The sequence below is a fragment of the Lutjanus erythropterus genome, chromosome 5, assembly GCF_056507025.1.
Source record: "Lutjanus erythropterus isolate fLutEry1 chromosome 5, fLutEry1.hap2, whole genome shotgun sequence".
NCBI classification, from domain to species: Eukaryota; Metazoa; Chordata; class Actinopteri; order Lutjaniformes; family Lutjanidae; genus Lutjanus; species Lutjanus erythropterus.
This window is the reverse complement of record NC_139321.1, coordinates 31,757,420-31,772,885: the sequence shown is the minus strand read 5'-3', so window position 1 is coordinate 31,772,885 and position 15,466 is coordinate 31,757,420. Positions and strand designations below refer to the sequence as shown.

At 38.0% G+C, this 15,466-nt stretch overlaps 3 protein-coding genes across 5 annotated transcripts in view; 2 read left to right on the top strand and 1 right to left on the bottom strand.

The window, feature by feature from the left end:
- The window catches only part of LOC146327172 (signal-regulatory protein beta-2-like), a 70,214-nt gene extending 60,628 nt beyond the window's left edge, over positions 1-9,586 (top strand). Inside the window, exons 1-6 of one of the 2 annotated variants that reach the window (XM_084719639.1) lie at positions 7,777-7,819; positions 7,914-8,243; positions 8,362-8,718; positions 8,897-9,007; positions 9,120-9,181; positions 9,246-9,586. In XM_084719639.1, coding sequence (XP_084575765.1) covers positions 7,777-7,819; positions 7,914-8,243; positions 8,362-8,718; positions 8,897-9,007; positions 9,120-9,181; positions 9,246-9,380 — 1,038 coding nt within the window. In that variant the 3' untranslated portion in view covers positions 9,381-9,586. Of the gene's footprint in view, positions 1-7,776; positions 7,820-7,913; positions 8,244-8,361; positions 8,719-8,896; positions 9,008-9,119; positions 9,182-9,245 lie in introns of those variants that run through there. The other variant, XM_084719642.1, reaches the window with a different exon arrangement.
- Positions 2,536-4,732, top strand: LOC146327173 (uncharacterized). The gene is made up of 6 exons (XM_084719691.1): positions 2,536-2,578; positions 2,673-3,002; positions 3,110-3,466; positions 3,570-3,695; positions 4,451-4,509; positions 4,604-4,732. The coding sequence occupies exons 1-6, from the start codon at positions 2,536-2,538 to the stop codon at positions 4,730-4,732; spliced, it is 1,044 nt and encodes a 347-aa protein (XP_084575817.1).
- Positions 9,587-9,588: 2 nt separating the features above from the next.
- On the bottom strand, positions 9,589-15,202 carry LOC146327171 (uncharacterized). Of its 2 annotated transcripts, none has more exons than XM_084719634.1 (6): positions 15,125-15,202; positions 14,619-14,960; positions 14,191-14,526; positions 13,714-13,842; positions 11,105-11,169; positions 9,589-10,782 (listed from the first exon to the last, which is right to left on the bottom strand). In XM_084719634.1, the coding sequence occupies exons 1-6, from the start codon at positions 15,198-15,200 to the stop codon at positions 10,633-10,635; spliced, it is 1,098 nt and encodes a 365-aa protein (XP_084575760.1). In that variant the 5' UTR covers positions 15,201-15,202; the 3' UTR covers positions 9,589-10,632. The 2 variants fall into 2 exon arrangements, with proteins under 2 accessions (XP_084575760.1, XP_084575761.1); XM_084719635.1 differs by having other exon boundaries at positions 11,105-11,166.
- Positions 15,203-15,466: the final 264 nt, after the last annotated feature.

Here is a 15,466-nt window from a genome sequence, read left to right as displayed (position 1 = left end):
CCTCTGAACAGCTAAAAAACAAGATATGATTTATCCAACAAACACTTCTTTTGTTATTTACAACTGAGAGCCTTCTTGAAAAACATTTTGGGGAACAAATGGCACTGCCTGACCTGACAAGGGTGGAGGAGGTCTTTCACTGTAACAAAGGTTCAAGGCAATTTATTAGCAGGGTATAATCGATAATGATGGAGGAATGTCCAAAACAAAACATACATTGATCAAAAGTGGGAATCTGACTTGGGCATCACCATAGATGAGGACCTGTAGTCTGATTCATGTCAGAACAGCTTGTTAGCCACTGTGAATGCCAGATTTAAATTGGTCAAGTACAATTTTCATCATCAGCTTTACCGCACTCCTCCAAAACTACATCAGTATAAACCTACAGTTTCAAATACCTGTTTCAGATGATGCATTGCTGAGGGTACCATGTTACACTGCATGTGGCATTGTACTGAAGTGACATGATTTTAGTGTGACATATGTGACACAGTGACCAAAATCATGGATACACAGATCCCATTAGACCCAGGACTCTGTCTCCTGGGAAAAACAATAAACCTGAAACTAAATCAGAGCTCCAAGAAATTCAGTGATATAACTCTTGCTGTTTCCAGAAAATGTGTCACATTAACTTGGAAGTCAGATTCCTCTCTATATCAAAGTGGATATCAGAAATGATGAACTGTCTGCCCCTGGAGAAGATCACCTATGTTCTGAAGAACAGATAGGATGCCCTTTTAAATACCTGGCAGCCTTTTATTGAATATATAGAAAAGTTACCTTTATCAATTGTGACCTTTGACCTGGTCCATTGTAGACTAATACTAACATTCAGGTACAATAGTTGAGATATTTTAGTGACAAGAATGTCACATAATAAATATAAAACATTTATTCATTTATTTATTTATGTTGTAATTTACTTTATTACTATTATTTTTATTTTATTTATTATTATTTCCTATAATGGCATCATCGGTCTGTGACCTCCAGTGCTCACTGGATCATCCGAGTGTGAAGCAGCTGGGATGAGGATCAGCACATCTAAGTCTGAGGCCATGGTTCTCAGCAGGAAACCGGTGGATTGTCTACTCCGAGTAGAGAGTGAGTCCTTACCCCAAGTGAGGGAGTTCAAGTATCTCGGGGTCTTGTTCTCAAGTGACTTGTTCTGTTGTGATGAACAGCTTAGCTACTGGTCAATCTTTAGTTCCTGCTCTCACCTATGGTCATGAAGGGTGGGTCGTGACCGAAAGAATGAGATCGTGGATACAAGTGGCCGAAATGGGTTTTCTCAGGAGGGTGGTTGGCATCTCCCTTAGAGATACGGTGAGAAGCTCAGTCATCTGTGAGGAACTCGGAGTAGAGCTGCTGCTCCTTTGTGTAGAAAGGAGCCAGATGAGGTGGTTCAAACATCTTGTAAGGATCCCACCTGGTCGCCTCCCTAGAGAGGGGTTCCAGGCACATCCAGCTGGGAGGAGGCCACGGGCCAGACCAAGGACTAAGTGGAGGGATTATATCTCTGCCCTGGCCTGGGAACACCTTGGGATCCCCCAGTCAGAGCTGGCTAATGTAGCCAGGGAAAGGGATGTCTGGGGTCCCCTGCTGGTAGTGTTACCCCCATGACCCGATTTTGGATAAACAGTTGAAGATGGATGGATGGATTATTTCCTATTTTATTTATTTAATTCATGTAATTATTCTTTCACCTCATAGTGTTTTATTAACTTTGTATTTTTTATTATCGGATTATATTGGGAATAAGTTGCACTGTTCTTATTGAAAATAAAGTCTATAAAAAACAAACAAACAAATAAATAAATAAAATTAGTATGCAATAAAATTAATTTAGGCATCAATCAATATAATACCATCCAGTGTAATGGTTTGTATGTTAGCCCAAACAAATAGTGTTGTAGTAGTGGAGACCAGCCTCAAGACCACTTATTGAAGATCTCGTTACCGTCTTGGAATCAAATACATGTTTTGTGTCAGCCTCAGAGAAAGAGGATTTTATTTCCAGATCTGCCAAAACCACACCAGCAGGAATGTCAGTGAAGTTCCTGTGCATTGTCTGATTTACAACCCCAATATTAAAAAAACATCATTGGCTACAGTTCATATTTTTTACTCAAGTAGTCACATTGGTTTCCAGTGGAAGGGTCATGACTTTGTCTCTCTAGTGCATAAATAAATAAATAGACATAAACTATAGACACTGAACAGATATTTATGATTTCTTCACAAGAGAAATGTTGTAAACAACTTATGTGTTGTGTTTACTGTAAACATCCCACTGTAACTCACCCACAATCAGAATAAAACGTGCTGCTGGTGATGTTTCATGTGTTTCAGTTGGAAAGTTTTGGTTCACATATTTCCGCTGTGGTAGTTCAGTGAGGCGCCAACATAACGAGAAGCCAATCAGATTGCTCTGAACTTGTTCCCTCCCATTTGATAAGACTATATTAAGCTGAATCCAGTTACAGTACAGTCTAATTTAACTGTAGTCTCAAGTGGTGAGAAGAGAAAATGCTGATGATATTTCATGTACTGCTCCTGCTCACGACTGGACGTAAGTATTAAAGTCACATTTACTCCAGATATATGTTAAAAATATCAATGTGTCTCTGTTGTTAATCTTTGCTGTGTTTTAATTTTATTTTCAGGATGCACAGATGATCACATCTTTGAGACAAAGACTGTTGGTGTTGGACAAAGTGTGACTCTAACATGTCCCCGTCAGACATCGTGGCATTTAACATACTTATTTTGGATCAGGCTCGTCTCTGGAACCTTTCCTGAATTTTTAGGAGGAACAGTATCCTACGATTTAGAGTCTGTTCACAAGACTGATCACATAACAGCAAAGCAAGAGCCTGGAACATTTGTTCTGCACATTCACAAAACAAAGTCAAGTGACACTGCAGTCTACTACTGCATAAAAGTGAAAGATCGTGACATGACGTTTATGAAAGGAATATTTCTGAACATTAAAGGTAAAAACAACAATAGAGATTCAAGATGCCTTTAGAATTGTGAAATTAACTACAATCAAGTACAATTGAGTACAGCATGTTTATGATTTGTTGTGTTCATTATCTAGAACAAGAACCTGACATCACTGCTGTCATTCAAGTCCCTCCATCTGCTCCAGTCCGTCCAGGAGACTCAGTGACTCTGCAGTGTTCAGTCCTCTCTGAGTCTAAAAACACAGCCTGTCCAGGAGATCACAGTGTGTACTGGTTTACAGCTGGATCAGATGAATCTCATCCCAGTTTAATTTACGCTCATGGAAACAGTAATGATGAATGTGAGGAGAGTCCTGAGGATCAAACTCCACAGAAATGTGTCTACAGCTTCTCTAAGAACGTCAGCTCCTCTGATGCCGGGACTTATTACTGTGCTGTGGCCACATGTGGGGAGATATTATTTGGAGATGGAACAAAACTCGACATTGAAGGTAATTGTTGATATTTCTATATAATGGGGAAATTATCATCTTATAACATAACAAATTATTATTACTTCTGTTTAATCATTAATTTCTTTTCATAATGTTTCAGGTGTCAGTGCATGTGAGACACAGAAAGATATAATTGTCCTTCTGGCTGCTACTTTGGCTACAAGTCTGATTGTTATCACCTTCCTTATTTGTATCATCTGGAAAATATCCTGTGATTATTGTGATGGTAAGAGATGTTACTCATGTCAATCTATTAAAGTGATAGTCAACCCAGAAATGAAAATTGAGTCATTATCTACTCACTCTCATGCTGATGTAAGGTCTGGTTTAGGTGTTTTAGACCACAAAACACTGCTGGAGTTTCACAGAAAAACAGTTTTGTAGAATCACACAAACAAATAAAGTGAATGGTGACCAGTTTTCAAATGGAAAAAAAACAACAACAACAACAACAACAACAACAACAAAAAAAAAACATAAAATGTCTCCATACTGCCTGTCTGGTCTAATCCAAGTCTTCTAAAGCTCTGACATGCTGTTAACTTGCATGTGCACACAGTCTCACCACAGAGACCCACTTAAGATGGTTTGTATATGCATATGAACATGGTCCAAGCTAAGTATCTACAGTAAAGGCTCAGACTAAAAACATGGTGTAAATGATGTCTTTCAAGTCAACTTGGCATGTTGGGGCTTTAGCAGACTTGGATTACAACATGACAAGCAGTATTGATGCATTTTATGTTTTTTTTTGTTTGTTTTGTTTATTTCTTTTAATTCTAAAACTGGTATTTCAATTGTTTGGGAGATTCTAAACCCGACTTTCAATCAGCATGACAGTGAGTAGATATGCCTGAATTTTCATTTTTGAGTGAGCTATTCCTTTAAGCTTTGTGATTCACATTCATGCTGTGCATAATCATAAAACACAGTAAAATGAAATCCATTGTTTTTTACAATCCATTATTTATCATTTTTTAGCTGTTGTCACTCTGCAAACAAACGATGGAACAACCAGTGATGATCAGCAGAATCAGCAGGTAAAGAATTTAAAGATGTAGCTAAAAAAATATATATACCATTATGTATTACAGTCTGTTGTCTCATTTTCAGTTTTGCACTTTATTTCCTCAGGGAAATGAGGAGACTTTAGTTTATTCTACACCAAACTTCACCAGGACGAAAGCTGGCAGAGCAGGAAGAAGAAGTGCAAGAAAGGAAGAGACGATCTACACTGATGTCAGGGCTTTTGTGATTGACTGACAAAGTAAACACTGGAATTGCTTGTTGATGTTTATAGTTGAATCATCTTTAGTAATTCTGTGATGTGGAAAGTGGAGGTTTGTTTCTCAGTGGATTTGTCATCTATGAATGTTAAAAAACAAATTCAGCCTCCAGGCCCCTTGTGAAAATGAGGGCAAACTTTTTGAGAAATAAGAGGAGTGAATCTGGAGAATCAACAAATTCAGATAAAGAGTAGTTATAGTTAAATAAATAATCATTGTAAAGCTGCAAATTCATGTGAAATAGCTTGTTAAATTCTTTGCATTTCCATAAAGTGACCGCTGATATACAAAATATACACCAATGTTTACCAACAAACACCTTCATCGTTCAATTACATTGAATTCATTCAGAAATTTGGGTCACCTCCAGTAATTCTTTGACCATAGTGAAGGTTTGTTTCTCATCAACCACAATCATCAACCACTGTGACCCCTGAGATGACCTCTGTGTACGTACTCGTTGTTTTACTGTTTAGAACTCACCTCAGCATGGGCAGAGCTTTCATTATTTGTTTTAATAAATGGACTTTTCTGAGGTGAAATTTGGCGGCCATCTTGGATTTGAAGGTCAAAAATAGGTCACATCACCAAAGTGACATCAATTATGAATTTCTAGAGTCCTGAAATCCCAGAAACCATGTACTGTGCAGCCCTGCAGGCCAAACCACTGAAAAAGTATTTTCTACCATGGTAGCTGTTTGGATTTCAAGCTCTCAGAAAGTTTGCGTGCATTTTCTTGATTGGCATCTGAGCTAAATTAGTTTGTTAACCTTTACATGACAAATCTACTCAGACACGAGCCTCCACTTTCCACGGTCATGGCAGTGTTTGAAATGACCTAACTATTATGTTATTTCCTGCACCACACAGGATGGGAAATAATCTCCTTTGGCAGCAGTAATGCTTGATTTTCACCCTAAGAAAGTAATTAACATATTATAATAAATTGGACAAAACTAACATAAATTGTACATGTAATATTTACATATTTTACATTACTATATTTTGGGACCTGTTAGTGTAGAAAATGGTCACATTGAATACCTAATATTTTGGGGATAACATGTAGTAACTTTGTTAAATTTTCTTTTTTGTAAATCTTTTTTTTATTTTGCATTTTATTTTTAAAGATTTGTCTTGAAAGAGGAGTAAGAAATGTTGCCTTTATGCCTCTTTTATCTGTTCTGCACTTTTAAGGCTGTTAACTTCTACTATGACTCTCATGTATCAGTGTAATGTAAAACAATTGTACTAAATGTTACTGTTCAGTGTGGTGGCCTGCAGCTCAGTTGGTAGAGTATTTGCCCCGTGTACCGAGGCTGTGAGCCCTCTGCAGTGGTCGTGGATTCAACTCCTGCCTGCAGCTCTGTGCTGCATGTCACACACCCCTCATCCCTCCCTCCACTCTCTCCCCCTTTCCCATCATACCTTCAGCTGTCTGATCTAAATAAAGGCATAAAAATGCTCTAAAAAAAAAAAAAAACTCGTATGTGCACATGTTGTTTATAAACTGTATATAATGAACACTTCTTTTACTTCATTTACTTTAGGTAACTTACTTTACTGAATTTTATAAATCTTCATGGAAATCTGAGTTCATTTTGGGTTCAGTATTGTAGATTTTGAGTGGATCTTATCCAGGCTGCTTTTGGGGGGGTGTTGACTCAGAGGGCCTTTCCTTAAGGACCAGTCGCTGCTCGCCATTATGCCGACAGCAACCTGTCTAACAACAACAAATGCCTCTGCCGCATAATTTCTCATGGTTCCAGGTTAGTTTGGTGTATAAGCCCACTGACTGTCACAAGCATGAATTGTTATAATGTCGGTAAATGTTCTGAACGTATAGCCTAACTTTTATGTGCTTCTGAAAGGCTTTATATGAGTAAACAGTAGTGTTAGCAGCTAACATGTAGTCTATGTAGTAATGGACTGGTATGCATTGCTGTGTACAGGAACTCCCACTCCCATTTTAAACATCTGTAAATATAACTGGAAAGAGTCCCATCAGTTGTTTTTTTAGTGTGTTTCATTGTGTTGTATTTTATAAGCTGTTTTAAGATGTTTAGACATGGTTAGTAGTTAATCTCTCAGGTAATACTCAGTCTATTTTCAAAGTGTAATTCTCCCTCACACTAACACAGGTCAGAAGTGGATTAAATGTGTTTACATACACTGAAAGGGCAATTGCCAATGAATTGCAGTAGGATGAAGGTTAATATTCCTAACTGATTAAAGTAAAGACTGATACTGTATGTTTTTGAGTGTACAGACTGACCCATTTTTGTAGAGAAATACATGAGCTATTGTGCAGTAAATTTGTAGTATCCTTCTGCCAATTGTAGCAGCCCATTTAAAGGACAGCAGTATGACTGTTGATGTGTTGTTATTGTACAAACAATCTAAATGTGCAGATAAAATGACAGAAGCTGATGCTGAATTGAGTTTATTGTGTCGATAAATTATGCCAAGAATGACCTGTCCAACAAAAACAAATGCCTCTGCCACATCATTTCTCCTGTTTAACAGGACATTAATGTCTGGCTGCTCGTCCTGCCATCCAGGTCATGACTTTGCCTCCCTATTGCTTAAATACATAAATAGACATAGAAATTAACTATAGACACTGAACAGACATTCATGAATTATGCTGAACTGCAGGAATGTTGAGTGAGTATTGGACATGAGTTCACTTCAAGGTCAAATTTGCCATCGTTGTTGTTGTTGATTTCCACACAAGAGAAATGATGTAAACAACTAATGTGTTGTGTTTACTGTAAACATCCCACTGTAACTCACCCACAATCAGAATAAAACGTGCTGCTGGTGATGTTTCATGTGTTTCAGTTGGAAAGTTTTGGTTCACATATTTCCGCTGTGGTAGTTCAGTGAGGCGCCAACATAACGAGAAGCCAATCAGATTGCTCTGAACTTGTTCCCTCCCATTTGATAAGACTACATTAAGCTGAATCCAGTTACAGTACAGTCTAATTTAACTGTAGTCTCAAGTGGTGAGAAGAGAAAATGCTGATGATATTTCATGTACTGCTCCTGCTCACGACTGGACGTAAGTATTAAAGTCACATTTACTCCAGATATATGTTAAAAATATCAGTGTGTCTCTGTTGTTAATCTTTGCTGTGTTTTAATTTTATTTTCAGGATGCACAGATGATCACATCTTTGAGACAAAGACTGTTGGTGTTGGACAAAGTGTGACTCTAACATGTCCCCGTCAGACATCGTGGGGTTCAACATACTTATTTTGGATCAGGGTCATCTGTGGAAAAATTCCTGAATTTTTAGGAGGAACAATATCCTACGATTTAGAGTCTGTTCACAAAACTGATCACATAACAGCAAAGCAAGAGCCTGGAACATTTGTTCTGCACATTCACAAAACAAAGTCAAGTGATACTGCAGTCTACTACTGCATAAAAGTGAAAAGACATAACATGACATTTATGAAAGGAATATTTCTGAACATTAAAGGTAAAAACAACAATAGAGATTCAAGATGCCTTTAGAATTGTGAAATTATATATAATAACAGCAATTTTAAGTACAATTGAGTACAGCATGTTTATGATTTGTTGTGTTCATTACCTAGAACAAGAACCTGACATCACTGCTGTCATTCAAGTCCCTCCATCTGCTCCAGTCCGTCCAGGAGACTCAGTGACTCTGCAGTGTTCAGTCCTCTCTGAGTCTAAAAACACAGCCTGTCCAGGAGATCACAGTGTGTACTGGTTCAGAGTCGGAGCAGATGAATCTCATCCCAGTTTAATTTACACTCATGGAAACAGTAATGATGAATGTGAGGAGAGTCCTGAGGATCAAACTCCACAGAAATGTGTCTACAGCTTCTCTAAGAACGTCAGCTCCTCTGATGCCGGGACTTATTACTGTGCTGTGGCCACATGTGGGGAGATATTATTTGGAGATGGAACAAAACTGGAAATTGAAGGTAACTGTATCAAGTGTCAGGTATTAAGACAAGTAAAATCCTTTAGACAAACTATTATCAATTTTTACTTTACTTTAATTTTAAACGATTTAATCAGGAAGTAACAAACACAATCTACTTTTGCTCATTTGTATCTGTTTGTTTTTTCTTTTTAATAATGTTTCAGATAATGCTTCAGGAACCAGTGAGTGGTTGGACACAGCCAGTGCAGTTATTTTTGCCATCCTGGCTATATGTCTGATTGTTATAGCCAACTTCATTTACACCATCAAGTGTGATTGTTGCAACAGTAAGAGAATCTGTCACAGTTCTCCATAAAACAGTAAAAAATTTAAAATTAATTAAAACTACTGCATATTATTATTTATTGTTATCTATATATTTTCTGTTTTATAATCCAGCTGCTGCTGTTGCCGTGCAAAGAAACAGTGGTGGTCAGAAAAATCAGGTAAGAAATTTGAATGCAGGATTAACCATAAAACATTTACGAAGGTTTTTTTTAAACTTTGTCATCTCATATTTCTCAGAGACATGAGGACATGCAGGTTTATTCTGGTGTCGTCTTCACCATGATGAAAACTGACAGCGGTGCAATAAAGGATTCAACAGCAGCAGAGAGAGAGAGGATCTACGCGGCTGTCAAGACTTTTGGGTTGGATTAGAAAGTTAACAGGTCTGTTTGGCACTTATTGTACATTATCCCGTTTATTACAAGGTTACTCCTGCTTATGACATGTCAATAATTTGACACAAAATATTAAGTTTAACAGTAACAGTGACAGTAGTCAATGGTGAGAGACAGTTGTGTGTAATGTGCGCCTCTGAAGCTACAATGCCTGTGTGTTTTTGTACTGGAGTGTAGTCACACAAGCAACAGGTCTTGTTCTTTCTCTTACCGGTTTATAAATGGATGAGGAGATTCTGTATAAAACACTTCAGGAAAGACAAGACATGTAGTTTATTGAGCAGTTTCACACAAAACTAAACTATGACAAACCCACCCCACGACATGTATTGTCTTGTTAAATTAACTTTTTTAAATGACTGTATGTGGAATTCGTGTCAAAAAAGTATTTGGGCGCAACTTCACCTCTCTGTTACTGTAAGTGGCAGTAATTGTAAGTATGACATTTTATTTGTAGCCCAATTTTTTTTTCATTATTTCTATAAAAGACTGACTTATATGATGCTGGTTAGTAAAATGTGTTGGAGAAAAATTGACTGTAGTCAAAATAAAGGCCAAAAAGTTTGTATGCACCATTAGATCCTCTGGATCAGTGTTGGCACAGATATATGAATGTTTGTATTATGTTTATTGTTTTTTGTTCTTCTTCATGTTGTGCGACCACACAAAATGTTTGTGACATGATTTTATTAAACTATATCAAGAAATAAAATCTCTGTTTTCTAGTACCTGCTGACTGTTGACGTGATCTGTTACTGTGTAAAACAAGTGTTCGTTATTCTGTAGATTTTCTATCTCGTCAGAGTCACTGAAGTCCATCCAATATTTAAATATTACAATAAACATTATGTTTATTAAGTTTTTAAACTTGACAACTCCACAGACATATCACAGGTGTACTGTGTGTACATTTCTTGTACGGTAGTATTTGTGATGACCGAAGAAGAAAAGACACAATAATCATCAATTTTATGCCAACAAAACAACAAATGCAAACATAGGTCCACACAAATATACTGGCATATGTGCATGTATGCAACTGAAAAGCTTGAGCTCTCCCACAGAATTAGCTGAGTGTATATTTTTTGAAAATATAGACATTGAGATACACTACTACTTCATGTCTCTATTGGGTGTCAGGTCAGAATATGATGTTACATGTGAACATTTGTAACGAAGCTGAGGTCCATTGTAGAGAAGTGGGGAGCAGTTCACAGGTCCTGCTCTGCCTACAAAGAGAGGTGTTGCTGGTTGTGGTAATCTTCTGTAACAGCAGAGTAAATACACTCATGTGGCAACTCCCTCTTCTTCTTGCCTCTTTTCACTTTCCTTGCAGTGAAATCTAGTGCTGCATAGTTCACCTCCTTTGCTTCTCCATCCTGCAGAAAATATAAAAAATATTAATGACAGATATTTCACAGTTTAAGGCTGTAACATCAAGATCGAGTCTAGAATAAAGACTGAGGATGAAAGATATAATTGAAGATGTAAGTGGTAGAATTGCTTCACAGTGAGTTTAATATACTTTTTTGCTGTTTCTCAGCCATCAGTATTATATTTATACCTCCTAACTTTATCCCCCACTTTTTCTTGTATGTTGAGTATAATATTATGTCCTTTCAGCTAACTTAATATTATCACAGACCCACATCGCAATCACTACAGTTAACCACATATTTACAGTACCAGAAACATATTTACCAGATCATTTGACTGATCCACTGTTGAGTTGTCATGTTGAAGATGATGGGAAGCATTCATTGCTGCTGGTAAAAACAAAACAAAACACAGTCTTCAGTATGTGTGTCCACATGAGGAATGTGGTTACTGCTGACACAAAAGTGTCATCTTCTCATTAAAGAACATAGATACACAAGCAAAAGACATTAATTATATTATCGGTTTTTGGCATAACTCCACTACTGCTTTAACAGTCAGGGCTAAAGTAATGACATGATTGATGTAACACCTGAAGTTATTTATTGATGGACATAAGTAGGGGGAAATATTTCATTTCCTTTTGCTGAACATTTGGATAATGAAAGTTACTAAGTATTTCGCAAAACATTATTTTACATTAAAGGAGCAATACGTAGCAATTGCATGCGATCCAAAGAGTGAGTCATAGGGCCCTATCTAACGCTGATCTAATGTACAAGTTGAAAGCATGAGGCGCAATGGATTCAGATCCGGAGTTACCTGGAGGGAACAAAGAGAAAATATTTTCAGATGAGGAGACATTTCCTGGTTTGAGAAGTGAAAGATTTTGCACTTCGGCCAGATTTTGGCTGCTCTAAGGCACAAGTGCTTTTTACTTCAATGTGCCGAGCACAAGATAGCAAACGTGCCTGGCCACGCCTTCGTAGGGTCTAAAAATGAGGGCACAGACCAGGCTTGAGCATTTGCTATCATGTGGACATGGCAAAAATGACAATTGTGCTGGTGTGAGATAGCAAGGCCACATTCGCCTCCAGCACAATGGTTTTGCACTGGGTGTAATATAGGGCGCTTAGACTGTATATTAAATAGGCTGAAATTCTATTTAATATACTATCCATGGTTGAAGCAAGTTGTTTCCCTATTCCTCCTCTTCCCCAGATTTGAGGAAGCTCAGGCAGGCTACAGGAACACTGCAGGAGCCCGACAAACACAACACTGTAATGTAAGTTTATTAGTTGGTTATGTTGTCTGTCAATGTCAACTTAAGCCCATTATCTGTAAAAAAAAAAAAAAAAAGCCCACTTCTCTTAAAATACACACTGTGGAGTTTGAGTTCAGCATCTGTCTGCCTTCTGTCTGCCAAATTTTGGACATTAACTGAGAGTTAAAGTGCTGCAACAAAATGGGCTGTAATGTCATCCTTACAGGACACTGTGCACTGTCAATGTACCACCATTAAAAATGGCTCTGATTGTTATACTAAGTGTCTGACAACACTATGGAAAGGATCCCTACAGAGAGACCTTTTGATTAAAGAGTGTTACGTGCCACAGCGGGGCGGCACAGCAAGGTCCTGAGTTCGATACCCGGCTCGCTGGGGCACGGCCTTTCTGTGCGGAGTTTGCATGTTTTCTCTGGGTTCTCCGGTTTCCTTCCACAGTCCAAAGACATGCATGCTAGGTTAATTGGTGACTCTAAATTGATGAGTGTGAGTGGTTGTCTGTCTATCGACTTGTCCAGGGTGTGCCTCTCGCCCAATGTCAGCTGGGATAGGCTCCAGCAGCCCGCGACCCTTACGGAATAAGTGGTTACAGAAAATGAATGAATAAATGAACGTGCCACAGTGTCTGTGTGTTGCTGAACTCTCCTGTGCCCAGGTTCTGCCCCTCCTCCCCTGTGCAGCTGAAGTGATTGGCAGCAGGTGCAGTCACTCTGCTGGGAGGCTGCAGCCAGTCAGGGCCAGTGGGCCATTTGGCAGACTAGAGGACATCTCATAACAAATCTCATAACAAAGAGTAAGATCCTTTTCTTTAAGCACAAACAGCTGATTTATTCAACTTTCCAAACTCACCAGACTCCCTTTACAGAAACAGTCATTTTATCATGATCATCATTGTCATTTTTATTCAAACTTGGCTCGTCTTTCCACTTCTTAATAAACTATTTTCACCATTAAATAAAACGTAAAATAACAGGAGAGGAGCAAGATGGAGGTCTGATATCAGGGAGGCAGCAGGGAGAAATGGCATGTACAGCCAGAATATTTTCACATTTAACATACTGAATTGGCTGTTTCTGGTTTAACAAAAGGATCTTACTCTTTAACATAAAAATCTCTCTCTGTAGGGATCCCGTTCATAAATGTGTCAGACACTTAGAATAACTGAGTTTGTCAGTGGCAAAATAAAGCACTTTTAGTAGCCGAACTTTGATGGTACACAGTTTTCTGGGGGGATTGTGGCTTAGTTTCACTTCGTTTTAGTCACAAAGGCACAAGAACATGGGAAAATAGGGTACAGGATGAAAAATAGAATGTTACTGATTAAAACAGAATATGTGGGCTTCTGATTAGATGTTTCCACAACATTTTATATCGGCTACAACCGGATTATTTGGTAACATCCATACATCGTCTACATTCTGTACCTTTTGTTTCTACGTAACTAAATATGATGCAGGTGGCAATACTAAAATACTTAACCCAAGTAAAACTACCTCTGCAGCAGACTCAATAGTCTGCATGCAAAGGTATTGTACCCTTAAACAGCTTTAATGTCCTTTAACAGCAAAGCAATTTCATACATTAAGACCCTTATGATGAGTTCTCTAAAAGTTTAACTGAAATTAAAAGTAAAATATGGTAACTTTACCTTTGCAGTGTTCACAAACTTTCCTTTGATTGACGAAGAAAATCAGGATGACAATCACAGTCACACAGCAGGCCAACAGTACTCCAAGAACAAGGACAACTGGGTCCAGTTCTGATCTTGAATGCAATCCTGAGTCAGAAACAAAGAGACATTAACTGTTATTTAAAGGAGGAATCACTGTTTTTGTATGACTGTTTCACACTAATCAGAATTAAAATGAATGCCAAGTATTCACCGAATTGTTAAATATGTTAATGGTGTCTGGCAGGCAGTGAGACAGGCAGCCACTTTACTCAAAGTCCATGCGTATTTTTGTAGCAGTGGGCTTTTGTTTTCAGGATAACAGGCTTAACTTTACATGGACTCAAAACTGGTAGATATAAACAGCTGATCAAAGTGTAAGTTGCTTACATTTTAACAGACTAAATGGCTTCATGGGAGATGCATATATGATTTAATAAAACTGTAAGTACATACTTGTGTCCACTTTGGTTCCTTCACCAAACAGGATCTCTCCACATGTGACCACAGCACAGTAGTAAGTCCCAGTATCAGAGGAGTCTCTGATAGTTTTGGACAGACTGTAGGTACAACTTCTTCCCTCTTCTTCATCACTGCTGTGAGTGTGAATGATGGCTGGAGATTCTCCTGATCGAGGGCTGAACCAGTACACACTGTGTTTATCTGGACACTGGCCTGTGTTTTCTTTATTTGTGGAGAGAACTGAACACTGCAGAGTCACTGGGTCTCCCGGCTGGACCGATGATGTTTCTGGACTTTGCTTCACATTCACACATTTCTGCTGAGTATCATCTGTGTGATTCAGTAAAGAAGATGCCAAATTATTTGCATGACATAAAAACAGTGATCTTGCATATAGGCACAAACAATGAAAGATATTTTACCATTTACAGCCAAGAAGACGCCATTAACAAAACTCTGCGACAACACTCCTGCAATGTTACAGAAGTATGTTGCTTCATCCTCTTTGCTGATGTTGCTGATGGTGAGAAAATACTGAGAATCCACTTCTGAGGATGTGAAACGTGAGTCTTTAAATGGTTCAATAAGAGATATTCTGCCACCAATTACAGAAGCAACCATTTGAACCATATATCCAAGAGACTGCTTATACCAATAAAATTTATTTTTCGTCTCAGGGACTGGACATTTTAAAGTAACATTGTCACCAAGTTCAACCACAGTCACAGAGATCTGCTGAGGAACTTCTGCAGTTTGAATCAGGTCTGAAGAAAAGAGACAAACAATAACAGTGTTACAACATGAGACGACTAAATCAGTAAAAAGTATTTGCCATTGTAAAGATTATTACAGGGTCTTATCTGAAAGGCATAAACATGTTTTCACACATACAGTGCAAAAAAATTACATAAGTATTTTTAGCACTTACACAGTGTACTAAGAAGAATGAAAGCAGGCAGTCCTCCGATCATTGTGGCACAGCACTCTTCCTCATCTGATGTCATCTCACCCAAATGAAAGGTTTAGTCACAAGGTGATCAAGGTTTACAAAGTAGAAATCATAGTGATTGGCTGAAATGTAGAAAATCACCTCCCCCTACATATTTAGCAAACCTGTGATCCATTTTCATTGGATGAGAAATTCACATGTACTCAGCTGTTTTGGTGTTATTTCCAAAGCAGTGTGTTTAAGACTATATGACTGAATTTGACTTGTTTCTGTGAAAAACATTTTTTTTTGTGGTTAGTGCTTTGTTAACCACTGAAGCTG

Excerpts from the sequence above, each read along its gene's own strand:
- LOC146327173 (XM_084719691.1), top strand. The coding sequence starts at position 2,536 with ATGCTGATGATATTTCATGTACTGCTCCTGCTCACGACTGGAC. Across the intron at positions 3,003-3,109 it reads AATATTTCTGAACATTAAAG|AACAAGAACCTGACATCACT; the intron begins GTAAAAACAACA and ends TTCATTATCTAG. Across the intron at positions 3,696-4,450 it reads ATCCTGTGATTATTGTGATG|CTGTTGTCACTCTGCAAACA; the intron begins GTAAGAGATGTT and ends ATCATTTTTTAG.
- LOC146327171 (XM_084719634.1), bottom strand. The coding sequence starts at position 15,200 with ATGACATCAGATGAGGAAGAGTGCTGTGCCACAATGATCGGAGGACTG. Across the intron at positions 14,961-15,124 it reads CATTCTTCTTAGTACACTGT|ACCTGATTCAAACTGCAGAA; the intron begins GTAAGTGCTAAA and ends TCTTTTCTTCAG. Across the intron at positions 14,527-14,618 it reads CGTCTTCTTGGCTGTAAATG|ATGATACTCAGCAGAAATGT; the intron begins GTAAAATATCTT and ends TGAATCACACAG.